Below are 19,876 nucleotides of genomic sequence, written 5' to 3'. Positions count from 1 at the left end.
ATACATTCTTTGTCAAAAAAAGGCAAAGGTGAAGATCAGACTCACTGAAAGTTATTGAGAACTAACTCTGCTTCGTGATGATCAAGTTTCTATTAAACTTGCCAAGGATTTACGATGTGATATTCTGCCTGCTCAACAAGCTGATCAAAGCTATAGCACTTCAGATCCCTTATACACTTTTGCATTTTAATAACTTTTCCATTACCATGGCAAAAATTATATTTTTTAAAAGCAATAATAAAAAAAGAAAAAAAAATGCCATTGAATTAAAGACTAATTACCCTTTGTGCAAAGACACTTTAGATATGATAAAAGAAAAAGCTCATGAATTCTTCTAGTCCCTCACCATAGGGCAATCTGTACTGTGTTTAATTCAGTATTCAGAAAGTAAAGGTTCAGAGTGAAATAAAATAGGCCTTAGATTAAGCATGCTTTAAGTTAATATTCTATACCTACACCATCAGCAATATAAAAGGTAGGATGAGTCCAGGGTTAGAGGCATAACCAAATACCTTCCCAAACCATGAAGGGAAATCATGTTCCAGAGTTTCTGATATGACTTCAAACATTCTAGTCTTCCCACTGTTAAACAGAAAAGTTGACAATATATCATGTACAAATGTTACATTAATGTCAATTCAGTAGTATGGATATATAGTCTGGTTACATCCCCACAAACCCAAGAAAGGGACAATAAACTACTTGTTAACAGTATTTAAAATTTGCTACCTTAAAAGGAATATGATTTAAAATAGCATTTTGTATTTTAAGGGGGGGGGGGAGTAGATATCAATACTTTTATTGTATTCTAAGATATTTTGTCTGCAGTTACCACCAAGACTGTTCCCCATAGAATCAGTGTAGCAGATTTTGAATTCATATAGCTGATCAAAGAGTGAAATGTAATTTGTGCTCTATGAAGTGCTGGTGAAAAATTCAAATCCCATCTTTTTTGATAACAAAAAAATGCCCTGCTTGCAATTAGTTTCTGTTCAGCACTGTTGAGTCTAATTGCCCTTTCTGTTTGCTGTGTGCCAATGATATAGAAGACAGTAGCTGTGTGCTAGGATATTTTTACTATTTTTAAAGCAATCTAATAATCTTCATGCATGATTGTCCCATGGCCAGTTAATCTAGAAAGTATTTTCTCCCTAGATCATTAAAGTTAAGCTTTTCTCACATATGTATCTTAGTAGGTTTTCCAAAAGTCTCTTCTGGCTTATTTTGCTTTTGACTGTGCTTCACAATACAGATTTTGAAGTTTCTTACATGAAATGGGTCTTCATGTGTATTGAGACTAACTAGTAGTTTTAGTTGGTTGAATTGTCGCCAAGTTGTCACCTTATATTCCAGACATTGAGGTCTTATGTCACCCCTTTTCAGTTCTTGTAATGCATTTATGACAAATAGGTCTTTTCCTTAACTGTTTGTTCTCAACCTTTACAATTTTCTCAGTAATGTAAAAAGGTTTCAGGCAGAATTCCTCTTCACACCAGTTCTTTCTCTCCACTTCACTTCCATCCATTGTAGATGCCATTTTCTCACAACAGAACTGTACTAATCAAACCTGTCACTGGAATCAGGATGTCCCTTTTACTGCTTCTACTTTACTTTGCTAATACTTTGCTCAAAACTAAAGTCCTTTAAATTTTTTCAATTTCATATATTGACTGTCTTTGTGTATTCATGATTGGTTTACACTGAATGTAAAAATACTAAAATGGCCCTGGAATTTCTAAGTAGTGTGCACAGATAGGACCAAGTGTGCTGAAATCTAAGATAGCTTAAATACATGGCACATGTTTGCACCAGCAAGGCAGGCCTAAGTTTTCAGAAGGCACTAGTGAACTAATGAAGGTTTTAAAGCCAGAAACAGGTTCAGCTTCACAGCAGAAATACAGATGCATGAAATACTGTGGCAGCTGGAGAGAGTCAGAGCAGCCCAAGACTGCACCAGCACTATATTTAGCACACCATATGTCCTACAAAGCCTATATAGCAATTTCTGGAAAGCCATTACTAATAAGCCAGAAGACCAGAGATGAGTAACAGGTTACTGCACTACTCTTTAAAAATTATTTCTGACTTAATTACAACAGCAATGACATGTTTTGTGTCTTTTATATTAGTTTTCTAGGATTCTAGTTTCAGGAATTATCCACAATGATAAATGTGACACATTTAAACATCCAGCCTCTCAGGTGTTGATACTTATTATAGAATCCCTTTTTTCTTTACTGGAACATTCAGTGTGATGAAGCAGTTCATGACATCATTAACAAAAGATGGGTGTAAAATGTAAAAACCTGAAAGGACCACAGTCAAAAGATGGTGGGATGGAGACAATGGTGTACACAGCAGGCAGTGTGGATAGAAAGAGGATGAAAAGCAGCATGGCCATATAAAAGTTATTGGATCTAGAAGCCTTGAAGACCCTCTCCTGGGGGACATTGCAACACATCACTGCCCAGCACTGAAGGTACATGGAAGTGTGGAGGCGGAACACATTGATTGCTGGCAGACATGGAGCATAAAAAGATCCCATCCTAGAAAAGAAGGAAAGAAAATAATAACCTCTTTGCTGAAGGACTTCAGCTTTCCTAAGTATGCCACCCATAACCTCTTTGCTGAAGTACTTCAGCTTTCCTAAATATGCCACCCATTCCCTATGATATCTGCTTTGCAAAGACACACACTGTGCACTTTGAAATTTTGCAGTCAGAAATCAAGTTAATAAAACAGACTTTTTTTTTTTTTAACTGGTTTTGTCTCTTAATTCTTAAAGAAGAAATTATATATGTAGAGAATTCACAGTAAATTCAAAGTTACAAAGACATTTTTGTCAGCAAATTAAATAATCACCTGATGAAATGTTATCTACTCTTACTTTGGCTCTTCAGCTCAAGTATCCTGTTACTGTTGCTGCATAATAAAGGATAGCCCCAAAGCTAGGTATTACCAAATTAATCAGATTTATTCTTTCTTATTTTCCTTAATACACCAACACCATTTTAGGGAGGATATTTTTACTTAATATTGACATTTATATTACTTCAGCTGCCATGGTTAGTGCTTCATTTGAACAAATTCTTTGTTGACTCTGCTAAATACTGTTTTTCCTTACTATGTGTGGTTGCATGGTTATGACTGAAACTGTTGGGACAGTTTTATTTTTGTTGCATGTAATTTCTTGTGTCATGCTGACTGAGGAGAAATTATTTTCATTAGCCTCACCAAATGATACAGAGTGATCAGGAATTTTTTTTTTTCTTTAGTAGTTGTCCATATGAAAAGGTCTGAGTTACTTTCCTTTTCCATACTTCAGTTTGTATATACGAATTATATTAACATGTCTGCAAAGACCCACCAAGTACAGGAATATTACGATGGACTCATATTAGTATCACTCCGTCCAATTTTCATATATTTTCAATTAAAAGATAAGGGTTTGCTAGTCTACAGATGAAGGGACAGAGAACCTCGTGGCCCTGTTCCATACCCTCATCGAAACCAGTTGCAAAATACTCCTTAGTTTCAAGCATTTCTGATTCTGGGTGATTCATGGCTTTTATCATAGTATTTCAGTACAACTTTTGTTATAAGGCAGAAGAATTTTTGCCAAAGATTACTAATATGGAGGACACCTAAAAATTATTTGCATCTGACTTGATTTTTGAAAACAGAGAGAAAGAGAGTTGTCCTAACTGCATGATCTCTCGTACACAAAAATATATTCTCACCTACAACAAAGTGTAAAAATTATATGTAGGTATAGAAAATTTGTTGGAGAATAATAAAGAATCAACACACTGAACCAGTTCTCAATGTCTGTCAGGTAAAGAATGATTTCCCTACTGTCTTCCAGAGTGTTAACTATAGTAGTATAAAGTATTAGTGCTATCAATTGTGTATAAAATTTCAAGCAGGCTTTATGCTACAGCCTCATCGTTTTCAGCCTGAGAAATATTCCCTATCAGAAATTAGAATACCAGTCCAAAGGTAGATAGCAACACACCAATTGCAAACCTAAGCTGTTTTTCTAAGGTAGAGAATATGTGCCTCACATGTCAGCAGCAAGGATGGGCTCCTTCCAGCCCTAAGGCATGCCGTCCCTACAAGACTGTAAGCAGTGCCATGCCAACCTTTTGAACAAGCCCGTGGCTTGACATTCTCACAACACATAATCTTTGGACTTTACAGAAGTGGGGGCTTTCACCAAGCAAAGTCTGATCAGCAAAGTAATTTTAAAGGTGAAAAATAGCCCTTAACAGGAATTAACTTTGGTATATCGTCAGTGTTTGAAGAGGGCAGTTCCTGAGGAATACTAAGAATCTCTTACCAAGTATGCTGCCATTCTTTACTGCTCATGTTAAGTCCAAAAATGGGATGAAACATAGAGCTCTACTCTAGAGCAAAGGACTAATACTGCAGCAGTAACATGTTATGCACAGGTAAGTGTGCATTCATTTGTTTTAAGGCCTTTTTTTTTTTACAAGGCACACAAGTGGTAAGGTGATTTAAAAAGATGAATTTCAAAGCAAAACAGTACAGGCCAGATGTTTGTTCTAGTAAGCAGCAGTCAACAAAAGGATGAGATTTATCCACATAACTATTTCATGGTTTATCTTACCAGCTCATTGCAAAATTCTGATACATCTGTTCCCATAACCTTTGCCCAGAACTAGTTTTGAAGTGGTCCCACTCATTGCAGTGTACTAGAGATTGTTATTTCTTGCATTGCACTCCCATCCAATTAAAGTGATGGGTCAGGATGAGAATTTCATAATAATCTTTACAGGTACAGCTATATTTTATATTCCTGATGATGCAACATTCTTTGCCACACTTACCAGATCATACCTTGGTTAAAGATCAGTCCCAGCACATTTCCACTTATATCAAACTCAGAATATGATGGCTGAAAGAAGATATTTCCAGATATTATCATTTCCAGATATTTCCCAGCATATCCTAAAGTTAGTGAAGTCTAAAGTATAAGACAAATACTAAGGCAAAACAAATAATGAGAAAAATATAACATAATTCTGTATAGGGGTTTTGAAGGTGGTACACCTAGCCAACTGTTAACTCTGTAGGACTGAAAGGGAAATGTGTCTTACTACAAAAAAAGGTGAAGTGCTACTCTGCCAAAGACATTTAAAATAGGAAATCGTATACATACAAATCCATACTCCAAGTCCCAGCACCAGCAGTAGTTGAAAAACCTAACAAAGACAGCTCTCAAGAAATCTCCAATTAGAATAGTAACGTATGTTGTCATCGTGTCAGAGACTGTCAGTCGCACAAATTCCTGTTGGTGCAAAATTTTATGTTTAGAATATATTTAACAAATTAATACTTACAATATAATGAAATGGTGGACTAGATCCCTAATTGTGCTCACCCTGCTTTGACATGGAAAAAGACTCTGCATCTCCTCTGCATTTACTGCTTCTGAAAACTGTCTGGAGAAAACTGTCCCTTGTTTGTTAGAGGTATCCTTTTTTTTTAATTTTCAGTCATATTAACAGAGAAGACCTCCAGTGTGATTAGACTGGGAAAGGCTTCCCATGAAGTTCACTTTGGTAACAGATATCTGAACTAGTATCTTAAGCTGCTTTTGACACCTTTGACTTCAGCAAGAACAGCTTGATTTCTCATTTAAGCTGCTTTTGACACCTTTGACTTCAGCAAGAACAGCTTGATTTCTCAAGGAGCACCAACTCCCAGTGCATATTGAGAGGAAAGAAGAAAATTGTATCAGAAATCCTCATTCCTCTACTTCTATTTTAGTGACTCCCACTAAACCCTACTGTAACAAGCCTACCCCAAATGGCTCAAAAAGATATTATTATCTCTGGTTTGAAATAAGGACAAAATTAGTGCATAGATGACCTCTTGATGTTCTAAGCCTATTATTTAGCACCAGTGAAAAGAACAGAGAGGCAGTTTTTCCTGACTCTCTTTTCTCCATTGATGATTTATTTAGTCAGGAGTAGACGTATTGCAGATGATAATCTTGCTAGAGTAATAGAACAACAGCAGAAGTTGTGATTAAGTAGTTAATTCATTTCAATGCATAAAACAACAATGGGGTATAATGGAATAGAGGAAAGGAAAATGTCTGAAAATTCTTTCAAAATGATATTTTATATTACTAAGTAAATAAGTAAATAAGAAAATATGTTCAATTGAATCAAATAAAATGTTCGAGCAGATTTACCATTAAAATATAATTGTTCTTTTACAATATGTTTTGCCACAGTTGGTTAAAGATAGAGATGCCTTCTCAAAAGCACACTGCTATAAGCAATACCTTGCACATATATCTTTTCCTAAGCTACTTCTTTTTTTTTCCTCCTTTTCTGTAGGATTGTTGTAGTCAGAAAATGGTTTTGCCTGATTCTAATAGAATTATCAAATCTATTAAGAGTTGTGACTAATCCAGATTTTAAAAATTGCTAAACAGGTTTTGCAAGTGAAAGATAGGACAAAGAAGAAGAAGGTAAATGAACACAATAATGAAAAAGATGTAGGGGCTGTGCAACCTTTTCTAGTGAGAGGTGTACCTCTCCATGCAGGACGTTTAGATCTTGATGATCTTTAAGGTGCCTCCCAATCCAAACCATTCTACAATTCTCTGAGAATGCTTTCAGCTTTTTTGGCTACTTTAAGACAAAACTCCCTAGAGTGCAAAGAAAATCAAATTTTTTTTTCACAGCTTTTTAGCTCAGGAAAAACTCCCACATCAGCTTTTCCTGACATTTTTCCAACTTGATATCATTTATTAGCAGAAATAAAGAAGATTTAGATACAATATTGTGTAACAGGGTATAATCTGTTTTCAAATATGAATTCAAAGCAGTCACATTACCTGTCCTACCATTGTTTCCCAGCATGGCCCTCTGGGAACATCTGCAGGGTCCACCTGTATTGGAGGAGCAGTTGAATTTTCTGGAATAGTACCATTGTACAGACTGGCTTCCCATATTGTCATGTTATACTTGACTATCTTTTCTTCTTCCAACTAAGAAATACATAGAGACAAAAACCAACAACAACAACAACAACAAAATAATGAGCTTGTTACTAACTCTCAACCTTTTCTGCTCAAAGTTTTCCATTAGCAGCTCAGACATGGATGTGATTTACAGCACAATAAGAAAAGAATTCTTTCATTGACATGTCAGTAACTAGCTGGAAAACCTCATCCTTGTCCAGCCACATGTAAAAAATAATGAAGGAAAGTAAATAGCTTGCCTTGAGATTGATTTCATCCATTAAGGCGATAATGAAAGTGTAGAGATTGCCAAGGAAAAGAGCAAAGATTCGTCCCAGCTGCCATCTTAGAGCTATGCGAGGGTGGTAGTTTTCCAGAGAACTAATTACATCAAATAAAGTTGGACAGAACATTCCTAAAAGTGACATAACCATATTCACCTGAGAGGTGGGGAAAAAAAAAAAAAAAAGTTTACAGTGAAATGTTAGTATGTTAGTTGCAAGTTCTTTTATCATTATTGATTTGTGTAGCAGGTGTATTCCATTCCTACTTTTGATTTAGTTTTGATTTAATGAAAACCAAAATTCACTCTGGGAGTCACACGATACTTTCGCAGAGAAAGAAAGGGATTAAAAATCAGTTGTAATCTACTGAAGATATGACATATTTTATTAATTTTGCATTTCACTTAGACCTTCAAAAATAATCATATGTCAGTAATTCATTGTAGAACCTACATTTTAAACATTTTACCACTGGAGAACTTAGCAAAACCTATTTCCAGTACTGGTTTATGCTACATTTGTACCATGTTACCAATAGACACATAGATGCTTTCCTACAAAAATATTTAACTAAATTAAATTTCTCTCGGATCTTAACCAAAGTTATTTCTAGATGTCACAAAATGATAGAATATGTTGAGTTGGAAGGGACCCATAAGGATCATTGAGTCCAACTCGCTGCTCCATGCAGGACTGTCTAGAACTAAGCCATGTGACAGAGCATTATCCAGATGCCCCTTGAAATCTGCCATGACCAGTGCCCTGCAGAGCCTGTCCAGTGACCAGACACTCTCTCAGTGAAGAACCTTTTCTCCAAACTTCCCTTAACACAGCTTCATTCCATTTCCTCATGTTCTGTCAGTGTTCCTCAGAGAGAAAAAATCTGTATCTCCCTTCCTCCCATGAGGAACTTGCAGATGACCATGAAGCCACCCCTCATCCTTCTCTTCTCCAAGCTGGACAAATCCAGTGACCTTTTCAACTCCTTGGAAGTCTTGCCCCAGAGACCTTTCAACATCTTTACTGTCCTCCTCCGGACACCCTCTAATAGTTTTATGTCCACCCTATACTGAGGCACCCAAAACTGTACACAGTACTCAATTTTGGGCAGAACCAGTGCAGGGTAGAGTGAGACAATCACCTCTCTCCCTGTGCTGGCTCTGTTGTGCCCCAGGACAGAGTTGGCCCTTTTGGCTGCAAGGACACACTTTTGACTCATATTCAGCTTGCCACCAACCCAGATCCCCAGGATCTCTTTCCACAGGGCTGCTCTCCTCTCCCCAGATTTGTTCATACAACAAGGATAACCCCATTTTAGGTGGAGAATCTGGCACTTACTTTTGTTGAATTTCATGCAATTGGTGACCTCTCTAGTCAATATAAAGAGCTCATGGCCTCATTACATAAGCAAATTTAAATCAGCCCTGCTTCTTTCTCCCTGATTTTCTTAGAAGACATGAGTAAGATTAACTTATTTATCTTAGCAGTACGGAAATAGAAAATGCTTACTGAAAATAACCTGAGAAAACCAGGTAACTGTCTTGAAAAACAACATAGCTTATAAATTCTACAGACAAGAGAGGCATTCTAACATTTCTAAAAGATTGCTGAAAATTATTTAAAATCTGCTTGAACCTATTGGTTCTAATTCATTGTGTCAGCCAAAATTTGAAAAAAAAATAAAAATGAAAAGGTTTAATAGTGAGGTTATTAAATTTCAATTTAAAATAAAATGCCATTACAAATAATATGTTTTTAAGGGGCTAAAGATAAAAAAACAAGAAATGGAAAAACATTGTCTCCATCTGACTCCCAAATCTTGTGTGAAAAAGGAAAGATGTTTATTTGAGATAAAATAACTAATTACAATAATTTATTTATTCACAAAAAACGTAATTGTTCACCGAACTCTAGTCTTCCACTTGCTCTGAAACTAACATTTCTCAGTCATGCTGGAATACATTCTGATTGAACAACTATAAAATTTAAACACATATCTAACTTCCTGCTAACAAGAGATTTAGGACCACTTTTTCTTCTCAGATATAATATGGTAGCAAAAAGTATTATGCTAAAAAAAAAAAAATTCATTCACTTACAAATATATACATTCCCACTCTTAAGATGTTTCATCCATGATAACGGTGTTCTTAATAAAAATAAATAAATTGCTTTATTTTCACAGGGTTTTTTTTTTCTGTTCTTGGTTTTTAGTGCATTCTGGAGCTAATTATTGAATTTTGTAGTTGTATGCAAGTAGTAGTGCTTTCTGTGCTACTTATAGGAAATATGTAGATTATTTTGTAGGTTATATCTAACTGGGATTATTTTATTAAAATATTAAGAAGTCACTCTTACCTTACAACTCTCAAAAACAAACAATCAACCAGAAAACTTGTGGCTATTGTCTCTTGAAGCACTTGCATTTGAAATTAGGCAGAATTTATGTTTTAATCTCCTGCCATCTTTAAATTATTGCATTAACAGCTGTGTTGGGTTGCATACATTAATACTTTGAAAAAAATTTCCTCTTACGACAGCTGTGGATATTTCTGGTTTTTGGTACTTTTAGCTGGTGTTAAGTTGTTGGTGACCAAAATATTGGTTATATTTTTCTTCACAATGAACTTTGTAACCTTTTTCATCTTAAATTCTTTAAAGTATCTTACATAGTTTATAGCACATATTGTCTCAGTCACTTTAAATCAAAGAAGTTATGATCAACATGGCCCTAGATGGCAAAGCTGCAGGGGTCACCTGCAGCCACCACAACAAATCATGAATTCTAAGCATTCAAACTTATGGTGAAAGGCCGAATATTTTCTCTGTCAGCAGAATTGTTCAGTACCGTTGTGATGCTGCTGAATTTCATGTCAGCATCCTCACTGTCTCTGGTGTCGAGCATTTTCCTGTGGCAACAATTTCAAGGGCCAGATGTGTGTATAACAGGAGATGTCCTGGGTCACACCAAATTAGATACCCAGGGATGAGCAAAACCAGAGCAAACATATATGAATAATAAGTCCTAGACTCCAAATATATTGTCTGGTTACTTGTTCAGTCAGGTAATCTCTAGAGGGTTTCTCTTTGCTTTAACTTCCTTTGAACAGATGTAAATTTCAGCATTCATAGCCAAAGCTGACTTCTGTTCAACTCATTTCATGTGCCTTCATTCTTTTACTGGAACACATAAAAAATACATATTTTGCTAGAAAAGATATGTTCTTTGAGTGGTTTTATATGTAGTACTTCCTGACTTTTCAACATCCAATATTTTCTATATTAGATCACTTATCTGAAGTAACTGTATTTTTTCTCATTTACTTTCTAGCTGCATTTTTCCATGTCTGGACTCTTCATGAGAATATTTATCCCCATCTCAAGAGAATTTCTCATTCTGGAGATAAGATGAAGAGTAAAGTGAAGTATAGAAACTCATAAAGTGAAAAGTGAGAAATTATCAAAACCAAAAATACGATGTTTTACTGAGACAAAAGTAGCACACTGAGTTTTCAAAAATCAAGACCCTATGATGGGTTCTGTATTATAAAAGCATAAATATTCCATATATTTTCATGGATACCATATTATTATAATTTAAGTTTCTTGTAAGTAATTTTGCTGAACAAAGAAATCAGCCATTGAATTGTCTGTTGAATTTTAGCTACTCTAATATGGTTTGATTTCAGAAAGCATTTGATTTATATTCAGGAATTCTTATTCACTTGAAGCTCCAGTGCTGGGTCAGATTTTCTTCCACTTTTTAATTAAGGACAGTTTCAACACTCTGTGTGATTGAAAAATTGTAGAATTATATGCTAGAAGAGAGGCAGCATGCCGGCATACAGACATGGAAGACTTATGGTTGACAGCTGATGTGGTCTTATATTCACCGTCTCCTGAGTGAATCTCAAAAGCCCAGTCTGCTCATCTAAAATAGAAATTTCCCTAAGAAATGAACAACAACCAAGTCTCTGGATGACACTCTGAAAACTGTATACAAAGACTGCTGCTTACCCAAGCTTTTCAAGCTGCTGGGAATCTGGTGAAAAATACTGATACTGCAATCACATCTAAACACCAGCCCCCTAGCATAATAAATTGTGCCAAAGCAACATTAAATATTGAACACAGATTTTTTCTTGGTTAAATTTTAATTAAGAGCAACTAGTCTAGCTAAAATAAATCATAGCTTCCACTAAAATAAGTCAGAGTTTCTACCAATAATGACTGCATTAGCCAGAGATGTATCTAACTCCTTCTGCAGGAAGCACTAATAAAGATTTATTTTTGTAGTAAATACAGAACAGATTTTTTAAAATAAATAAAAATTAGAAATTATATTTCATACTAATAAAGCTGCCTGATGATTTCTACAATCAAATAGAGCATTAACAACAGTTCATTTAATTCAGACTAAATGTAATGCACATCTACAACTAGGAGCATTGAGGTAAATAGCAAAACATTTTTGGCTAAAGATCTATGGGATTTTTACAGCGTGCATGATCTAAAATTTTAAAGCTATACTTTTTTTGGCTGGAAAAAAAATAATGTGTAAAATTCTAGTTCAGAGAAATCAGTCTGTCTCCACTTAAGTTTTCTCTGCTTTTAAGTAGCTTTATTTTTAAAGACTACAGAAATCTATTTGAGAAAATAGAGTACTTCAGTACTTGAGTTCCATGGTCATATTTCCTTCTGTGCAAACTATCACAAACTATCTTCTATCAAATGAGAAAAATCAATTTTGTTTAGCAATTTTAATCCAACTCAGGCTTCCCAGGAAATCAGTGGCATTATTCTCCATTTTGCCAAAATTTCCACAGTCGTGAGGAAAATTTCACATAATTAAGAATAATTATTTATCTATGATTAACCATCAGGCCACAACCATGAATGAGGAGTATCAGTAAAGTCTGATGAAATCCCTCACCAATCCCAATATGCTTGCTTCCATTAATTTTCTGCTCTCTGTGAGTCACTAGGCAATTTTCTCCAAACTATGATCTGACAGAACTAGGTATTGCTCATATGACGAGAAAGTTTAAAAGCTTACAACATTATGACAGAGGAAGACAGCCAGGGGGAAAAGGTTTCATTCACAAAGTCACCAGTGACACTTCATGAGTTCATGAATAGATTATATGAAATGTATTTACCAAGGGCACAATAAGTATATGTAAATTTTTTAAAAACCTTTAATACATCCAATGTAATGAAAATAAATTTCTTACAGAAGGAGTTTAACATTTTTATGAAGAATGCCAATTTTTACATACTATTGCTTGAACTGTAAGAGCTTGTAAGAGTATTGTAAGAGCTGCAATGCATTGGCTCTGAGTAGTACATTAAGTGTTTATTGGGTTTTTTCCTGATCAAATCTCAGTACATTTTTAAATTATTCTAACATAAGAGAGCTTGATCTAGATAATAAGAAAAATGTTTGAATGGCTGTTACAAAGACAAATGTACCTAATTAAATATTCATATCCAATTAAAGGCAATAGTTTGTATGTCACAAATATGTTTATTACCTGCCCAAAGGAAAAAATCTTTAGCTGACTAATGGCAATATTGCTTTATCTGATCTCTTTTAGAGACACGTCTACTTCAGATCTTAGTTCAAAGTTTCCTTAGAAGTATTTTTTTGTAAAGCATATAAAAGAAAAAGTAATTGCTGTAAACATGCATATGTTTAACAACTTTCCAGATTGCAGAATAATCTAATATAGCAGCTTTCAGTAGCAAAATTCTTGTTAGTTCAGATCTGTTACCGCACCATTAAACTGAGACACAGATTAATTCCTCCTGAACTGTTTTCATCTGCTAGTCTGTTGACACATTTCCAGCTCGTGTTGCTTTAACCCAAGCAGTCATAGTGCATGGCTTTTTCTTTCCCAGCAGATCTAAATGATCTAACTTTATTAAGTAACTTAACCCAATCTCAACAACCCCAGTTTCCTGGGTTCAAGCCCTGGATTTTTTTATGTTATTTTCTCTGTCAGGTTTTGGTGTTGAAAAGTAGGGATTGATTTTCCTTTTTCCACTGTGTCTAGCAATTTTTTTGCCTTACTTTAAATCAGGCATCTACTTCATACTCCAGCTGAGGTGAACCTTAAGTAACAAACAGCTAGTTTTATAACATACACAACAGTGTATTTGCTAAGAGAGAGAAACCTGCCCAGGATTTCATACAGTAACACTGATCTCAGGGGCTTCCAGCACACTGTTTCAGCAAACATTATCGCTTTCATTAGGCATTTCTATCAGGCAGGGCTGTATCTGCTCTAGAAGAAAGCAAATTAAACAAACAAACAAAAAAATGCTACTGGGGCTATGGACTGGTCAGTTGCAACTGGAATGCATGAGTTCTGACTTAGTGATATACTGGATTTATATCCATGAAGCCCCAAATTACTCTGGGTGAGCCCCTGCAGCAGCCACTTTGCTTGACCCAGTCTCAGGAAAAAAGCAACAGGAGAGCAGGCACCTTGAGGAGATCTTCTGCGTCAAGGGAGTGGCTGAAAAACAATCCTAAGAGCACAGAGGGGTAAAGGTAAAGGTGTTGAATCAAAACTAAACACAAAGGGATATTTAGGGGAAAAAAAAGAAAAAGAGGAAAAAAAAAGATCATTTTAATTAAGCAGGAAGAAAAGATACAAGATCAGCTCTTTTCTTAGGCATTTACCACACACACTGTTGAATATTTAAATTTTCAGGAAAAAGAAAAAAGAACATGCATAGTACAAGAACAGAGTTTCAAACCACATCTATTTTAGAAATGTAATAGCACGAACTTCATTTCTTTCCCACCACCCGTAGTTCTCCAGGCCTTCCAGGGCAAATTTCTGGGATCTTCTGACAACAAAAAAGATGAGGTAACCACTCCCAGCAAGAGTGCAGAGGGCTAAGAAATTAGCAAGAACCCTCAGGAATCGGGTCAAGTGAATATTTTCCTCTTTTCGGCTTTCCTGCTCCTCCAGTATCGATTCCTGCACTTGTTAAAAAGAAAATAATTTTAGGAATACTTTGATGGTCAAGACTCCACATTACTTCATCAGTTGTTATAAGTCAGTTTAACAAACTACAAAGATTTAAAGATGTAATTACAAAGATGTAATTAATTACAAAGATGTAAATGCACCCCTGGGCACCGTTTTTGAGCTGAGCTTAAATTGTCTCATGAAATCTGGTTGTGACTGTGGCAGACCCTGCGTGTCTGGCTCCCAAGAGTTCAGTTTTATTCTGCTGACGGTGTCCCCACTGAGTCTTGAGATGCTTGTACTAATGTGCCAAAAAAGGATACAGCACATTCTGGGAGTTTACAAGGTGTTTGAGGCTGAATGACCCAGAATGATAAATTTGTGACCAGTTGCCAGAAACAAAATTGTCACTTTTTAAAGATGGGCATTTGTGAGAAAAGAGCAAAAAGTTTTATTCTGAAAGTCAGAAATTTGGAAGGAATTAAAACACTTTATGTGTAGGAATCCCAGAAAAGGCAAATAGGGCACAGTTAAGGCTGCAGAATAAAATGTTTGTTTCATATTTAGCCTTGGCCAGCACTGAGAGTTACTAAGATTCTTTTGTAGCTATAATATCCAGCTCCTGGTTTTCCAAATAAAAAAGCTTTTGTTCCGAAATGTCCTCTTTAAAAGGTAGTTTGGTTAGAGCTTCTCCCTCTGGTATGGAGATCAGTTTCTCAGAATGGAACCTGAGCTCCTGCATTGTAATAATTACTCTTAATAGTTCTTTTCTTCTAACTTTTATTTGTCATATAAATGAAAGGAGATTGTAACAACTTTTGAGAAAAACTCCCATGACCTCACCTAAGCCAGTACATCACCCTTTCTCTCTGAGATTCCTTAAGCATTTGCAAAGATCACAGAAAAGCTTCATGAGTTTATTTCTCAAAAATAAGTCTGTGTCTCACCTGGTTTTTATTCCTCTCCAAACAGCTTTCAGTAACTGACTTTTGTACACAGTCAGGAAAAGCTCACACAGTTTCAGTGCTTTCAGTCAGTATTTCTTCAATATTTGCTTTCCTGGGACCTTTTATTTCTATTGCTTTTGAGTGCTGTTATCTTTTGTGCCCACAGTTGGGAGAGTGGACAGAATATGGTGTTATATTTGTCATAACACCACTGCAGAAAGGAAGGGTGCTGAGTGAGACAGGGCAGCTGGTGCTTGGTCCTCCAGCTCCCATGTTGTGTTGCCAGTGTGACTTCAAGTCTAGCACCTTGCTCATTTCCACTCATCACAACTTTTCAGTATATTCCCTGCTCATTATTACACTGAAAATTAAGTATTCCTTTCAATGCTGCACTGGTGTGTTCCAGTGACCCCAGAATAGAAGCACACTTAACAGATAGAATATATTTCCCTCACTGTTTTCACAGCAGTATTTTAAAAAGAGGTTTTTCAGAGAAGCACCATAGAAATTGGAAGCCATCAGAGGTTAGAAAAAGATTATATTTATCTTAGAATATTTTCTCTAAAACCAGTACTGCAGTAACTGAGAACACAAAAAATTCCATTAAGGGTTGAGGGTTTTTTCCAAACCCAAAAAGAAAAAAATTAAGATGGCAAGGGACAAAAACCAGAAGCAGAATTGTTCAGTGCTGTCCAATTCTAGTTTAAGCTACTAGGCCCCAGGCACAGCTAATACTTGACTTGAGTTCCATCTGATTCACACCCATGTGAAAGACAAGTAAAATTACCTCCCCTTAGTGAGCTCTATTTTACCTTAAAGCTTGTTGTGATGGAGGCAAACTTGTTATCTGCTGTCTCAGGATTCCCAATCAAGTAGTCCCAGCTTGTGAACATTTTCCAGCTGAAACTAAAAGAATTATCATCCCCACCACCATCTTCATTTGCATTCTTTGCCATTCTATAAAAGCCAGAAAGAGAAGGGGAGACTTGTTATAACTAGTTCTGCTACGTGAGCACGACGTTTTAATTGTTCCTTAATTCTAATATTATTCTGAAAAACAATCTGGAAAGTTCTGCCTGAAATGAGAGAGAAGGATGAATTTTTCATATTCTGATGAGAAAGAATGAATTTATTTCATTAACACCCTGGAGCAATTCTGCAGGATAAGAAACTCAATTAAAAAGTATAAAGAAGATTTTTCAAACAGAAAGCTGCAGATTTTCTAATTTCTGTGTTTCTAAGTGTTGTCATTCATGTAATAGTAGTGGTCTTGCTTCTGCATTGGTAAAGGCAACTCATATTGTAAGGTTCACTAACACAGCAAAATAATGTTATTAATATCAATATATTTTACATACCACATTTTAAAAACTCCAGTAAAAGTACTCTTAAATCTAGGAAGAGAATAGTAAATAAGTAATATAGAAAATCCCTCTGAGCTGTCATAAAGTGACACCACAGTTGGGTGGAGTTTTTTTTAGTGTTCAGATACAGAAGGGACAGTGATTTTAGAATCATAGAATCATCATGGTTGTAAAGGACCTTCAAGATCATCAAGTCCAACTGTCAGTCATACAACACCTTAACCAACAAATCGTCCCCTGAAGCACCACAGAACTGAACAGAGTATTCCAGGTGCAGCCTCACCAGTGCCAGGCACAGGGGGACAATCACTTCCTTAGTCCTGGTGGCCACACTATTGCTGATACAAGCCAGGATGCTGTTGTCCTTCTTGGCCTTCTGGGTAGACTGATGGCTCATGTTCAGCCAGCTGTCAACCCACACTCCTAGGTCCTTTTTCCACCAGGAAATTTACATAAAACAACGTATAATTTGAGAAACAGAACATGAATCAATGTAGTGCTTGTGCAAATGAAAAACACTGGCTTCAGCACAATACAGTGGAAGGTTAACTGCATTTTTGTCTTTATTTTTGTCTATATTGTCTGCATTTTTGTCTATATTCACAAGTGTCCTTGAGTATTGACCTGTAAAGTGAAGTTTTTTCACCCTGGGGATCTTTAAAGCCACCATTATAGATAACTATTATTGTGGTAGGTAGTCACAATACTTGACTCAAGAGTATTAAGAAATGTATTCATTAGTGACCTATCTCCTTCAAAACTGTCAGAATAACCACACTTTTTTCAAATAGTGAATTTGATGATAAAATAATATTTTGGGTTTTCTAAAATACTGATCCTAAGACAAAATTCAGGTCCAGAATTTGAGACCCAAAAGACCAATTATCATCAGTTATATTGCCCAGGCCCTGTTTCACATACCCCTATGCTTTCTACTGTTAAAAGTTATGGGTTTTCATTATATGAAGCATAGTTTTCACACTGCTGGGGATTATTTTGCATTCCGCATGACATTAAACCCTTACCATTTCCAGTAGCATTAATTCTTCTACACCACTGGACAAATGTAACCTAACCCCTGTAATCTTGCTGATAATCATTTACTGCTGACTGTAAGATAACACACAGGAATTATTTGCCATCTGTTCCTGTCTTTCTTATCTTCTTCTTCAAAAATTTTAACTTACAAAAGGCATTATTAAAGGTAGAACAAGTGAATTTCCTAGATGTTACCTGACATTACATTAGATGCAGAGTATTATGAAAAGGTGGCATGACAGCTCTTGTCCCTTAGTTTCATTTTTCGCTTTGAAGTTGCAGGAAAGAAATGATTTGTGACTTCAGGATAGATTTTTCCCACTTCCACAACATGGCCACACAGTTGCTGACTAGAAAAACAGCTATATAAATACAGTATACAGTCTGAATGTACCCTACATGACTTTGACCTTGCCCTTGATCCTGCATCGTCCTGTCCTTATAATTATCATATTTTTAAAAAGATAGTATCAGTGATAAACAGAGTAACCATCTGCCTTTTTGAGTGCATTTTATTCCAGAGTCAAGGAGAACTTACGTTCGAATAACAATCATAAAGCTGTAGCCAATAGTTCCAACTCCAACAAGAAAATACGAAAGAGGCATCCTGAACTTGAGCCATCCAATAGTCCTCTGGTTGTTGTAATAACCATAAAAGAGTACAGAATACTGTGCAAAGCCCTGAAATGTCAGAAAAACAAAATATAAACTTACATCTGTTAAATATACACATGATGAAAAATTGTATCAGTAACAATGTCTTGAAACACTCATTTCAATCCAATCAAAGCAGTTGCAAGCATCAATAGAATAGGTCTCACAGGAGAGAAAAACCTGTTGTTTCATTTAAAAAGAAGATTTCAGTACAGGTTTCAAACCTCTTACCTATAAAATTCTCCATTCAGAGTTAGAACGTTTTCATTCATATGCTTTTAGTTGCAAAGACAATAACATTTTGAATCACAAAATTTGCTTTACAAATTACTTCCAGATAGAATGCCAGAATTAAAACTTACTTTTCATATTTCTATAGTTTATTTGCCTAGCATATTTAATATAAAAATCTCACAAGCCTTCTCTGTCTGACAATGTTTTCTGTTGTTCATTGCATGATTATTCAATATGCATGAATCAATAGTTAACGGTATTTTATAGACTGTTATTGAGCATTCAGGGTTTTTTAACACTAGGCTGTAAAAGATGCAATGAAAGTATGCCTTCTTTCTCAGCAATTCAAAATGTATCTCCTTGTCCAAATATCTTACTGAGAACTACCCTCTCTTCTATGGGTCTGATTGCCGATTTTGCCAAATAATTTTCTAGTTCATGGTTAACTGTAAGTAATTCCTGGTATTAAAATAACCCAAATAGTTAAAGCTTCCTGATAGTCATCGGGTTAGAGAAAGAACTGATGTCCTAGAAGGCTCTATCAGGAGCCTCTACAAGGACAGATCAGCACATGCACAGCACTGGCAAGGCTCTGGGTAGATGTAGTCATTTAAAGTCAAATAGAGTATTTGACCATGAAACTAGTGAATAGACCATGGCTTATTTTGACACTTATACAGTAAGATGAGGGTATTGTGATTTAAAAGTCCATTTACTTACTTTTTCCATTTCCGCCGCTCATTTACTTAAAATAAAAATTCTTTTTTATTTATTTAAATATTTATTTTATTTAAAAATAAAAATAAAAAACTTTCTCATATTTATAGCAGTGCAAAACATATTTTTTATTTATTGTATCTCTTAATATATATGAAATGAGTCAGTGTTATCTGGAAAACTTAATGCACAATTCTAAGCTGAAAATGAAATACTGTGTGAAATAAACATGTGATAAACAGAAATATTATTCCAATTTTTGATTTGGTAATCCACATAACTCATTTTTCACCATATCAAACTAGGTTTGAGACATGAGCTCACACAGGACAGACATTATGTACTTCTATGATAAGGGAAAGACTGTGTTGAACATATTTATTACTACTACTACTACTACTACTACTACTACTACTACTACTACTACTACTAATAATAATAATAATAATAATAATAATAATAATTTACACCAGTCAGGACACATTTCAAATTCCATAGTATGTCTTTTGCATTGCTTTGCTCATTAATACATTCTATACTTTCATTTTAGGCCAGATTTCAATGCAGCCTACTGAGGTTCTGTCGGGCCTTTTGGATCTCTCAGACTATTAAAATGCTATTTAAGTCACTGTGTTCAGCAGAGTCAGAGTTAATT

The 19,876-nt window shown here is 35.4% G+C and overlaps 1 protein-coding gene across 1 annotated transcript in view; it reads right to left on the bottom strand.

The window, feature by feature from the left end:
• The window catches only part of TMC1 (transmembrane channel like 1), a 52,335-nt gene that overhangs the window by 2,561 nt on the left and 29,898 nt on the right, over positions 1–19,876 (bottom strand). The window contains exons 9-17 of the mRNA XM_030467671.1: positions 18,155–18,297; positions 16,027–16,171; positions 14,082–14,276; positions 7,261–7,440; positions 6,875–7,027; positions 5,183–5,311; positions 4,851–4,918; positions 2,307–2,546; positions 457–582 (exon numbers count right to left, since the gene is read on the bottom strand). Coding sequence (XP_030323531.1) covers positions 457–582; positions 2,307–2,546; positions 4,851–4,918; positions 5,183–5,311; positions 6,875–7,027; positions 7,261–7,440; positions 14,082–14,276; positions 16,027–16,171; positions 18,155–18,297 — 1,379 coding nt within the window. The remainder of the gene's footprint in view (positions 1–456; positions 583–2,306; positions 2,547–4,850; positions 4,919–5,182; positions 5,312–6,874; positions 7,028–7,260; positions 7,441–14,081; positions 14,277–16,026; positions 16,172–18,154; positions 18,298–19,876) is intronic.

This window comes from Calypte anna, chromosome Z (genome assembly GCF_003957555.1).
Source record: "Calypte anna isolate BGI_N300 chromosome Z, bCalAnn1_v1.p, whole genome shotgun sequence".
Classification (NCBI taxonomy): domain Eukaryota; kingdom Metazoa; phylum Chordata; class Aves; order Apodiformes; family Trochilidae; genus Calypte; species Calypte anna.
The sequence above is the reverse complement of the archived record's forward strand: the minus strand, read 5'-3'. Positions and strand labels throughout refer to the sequence as shown.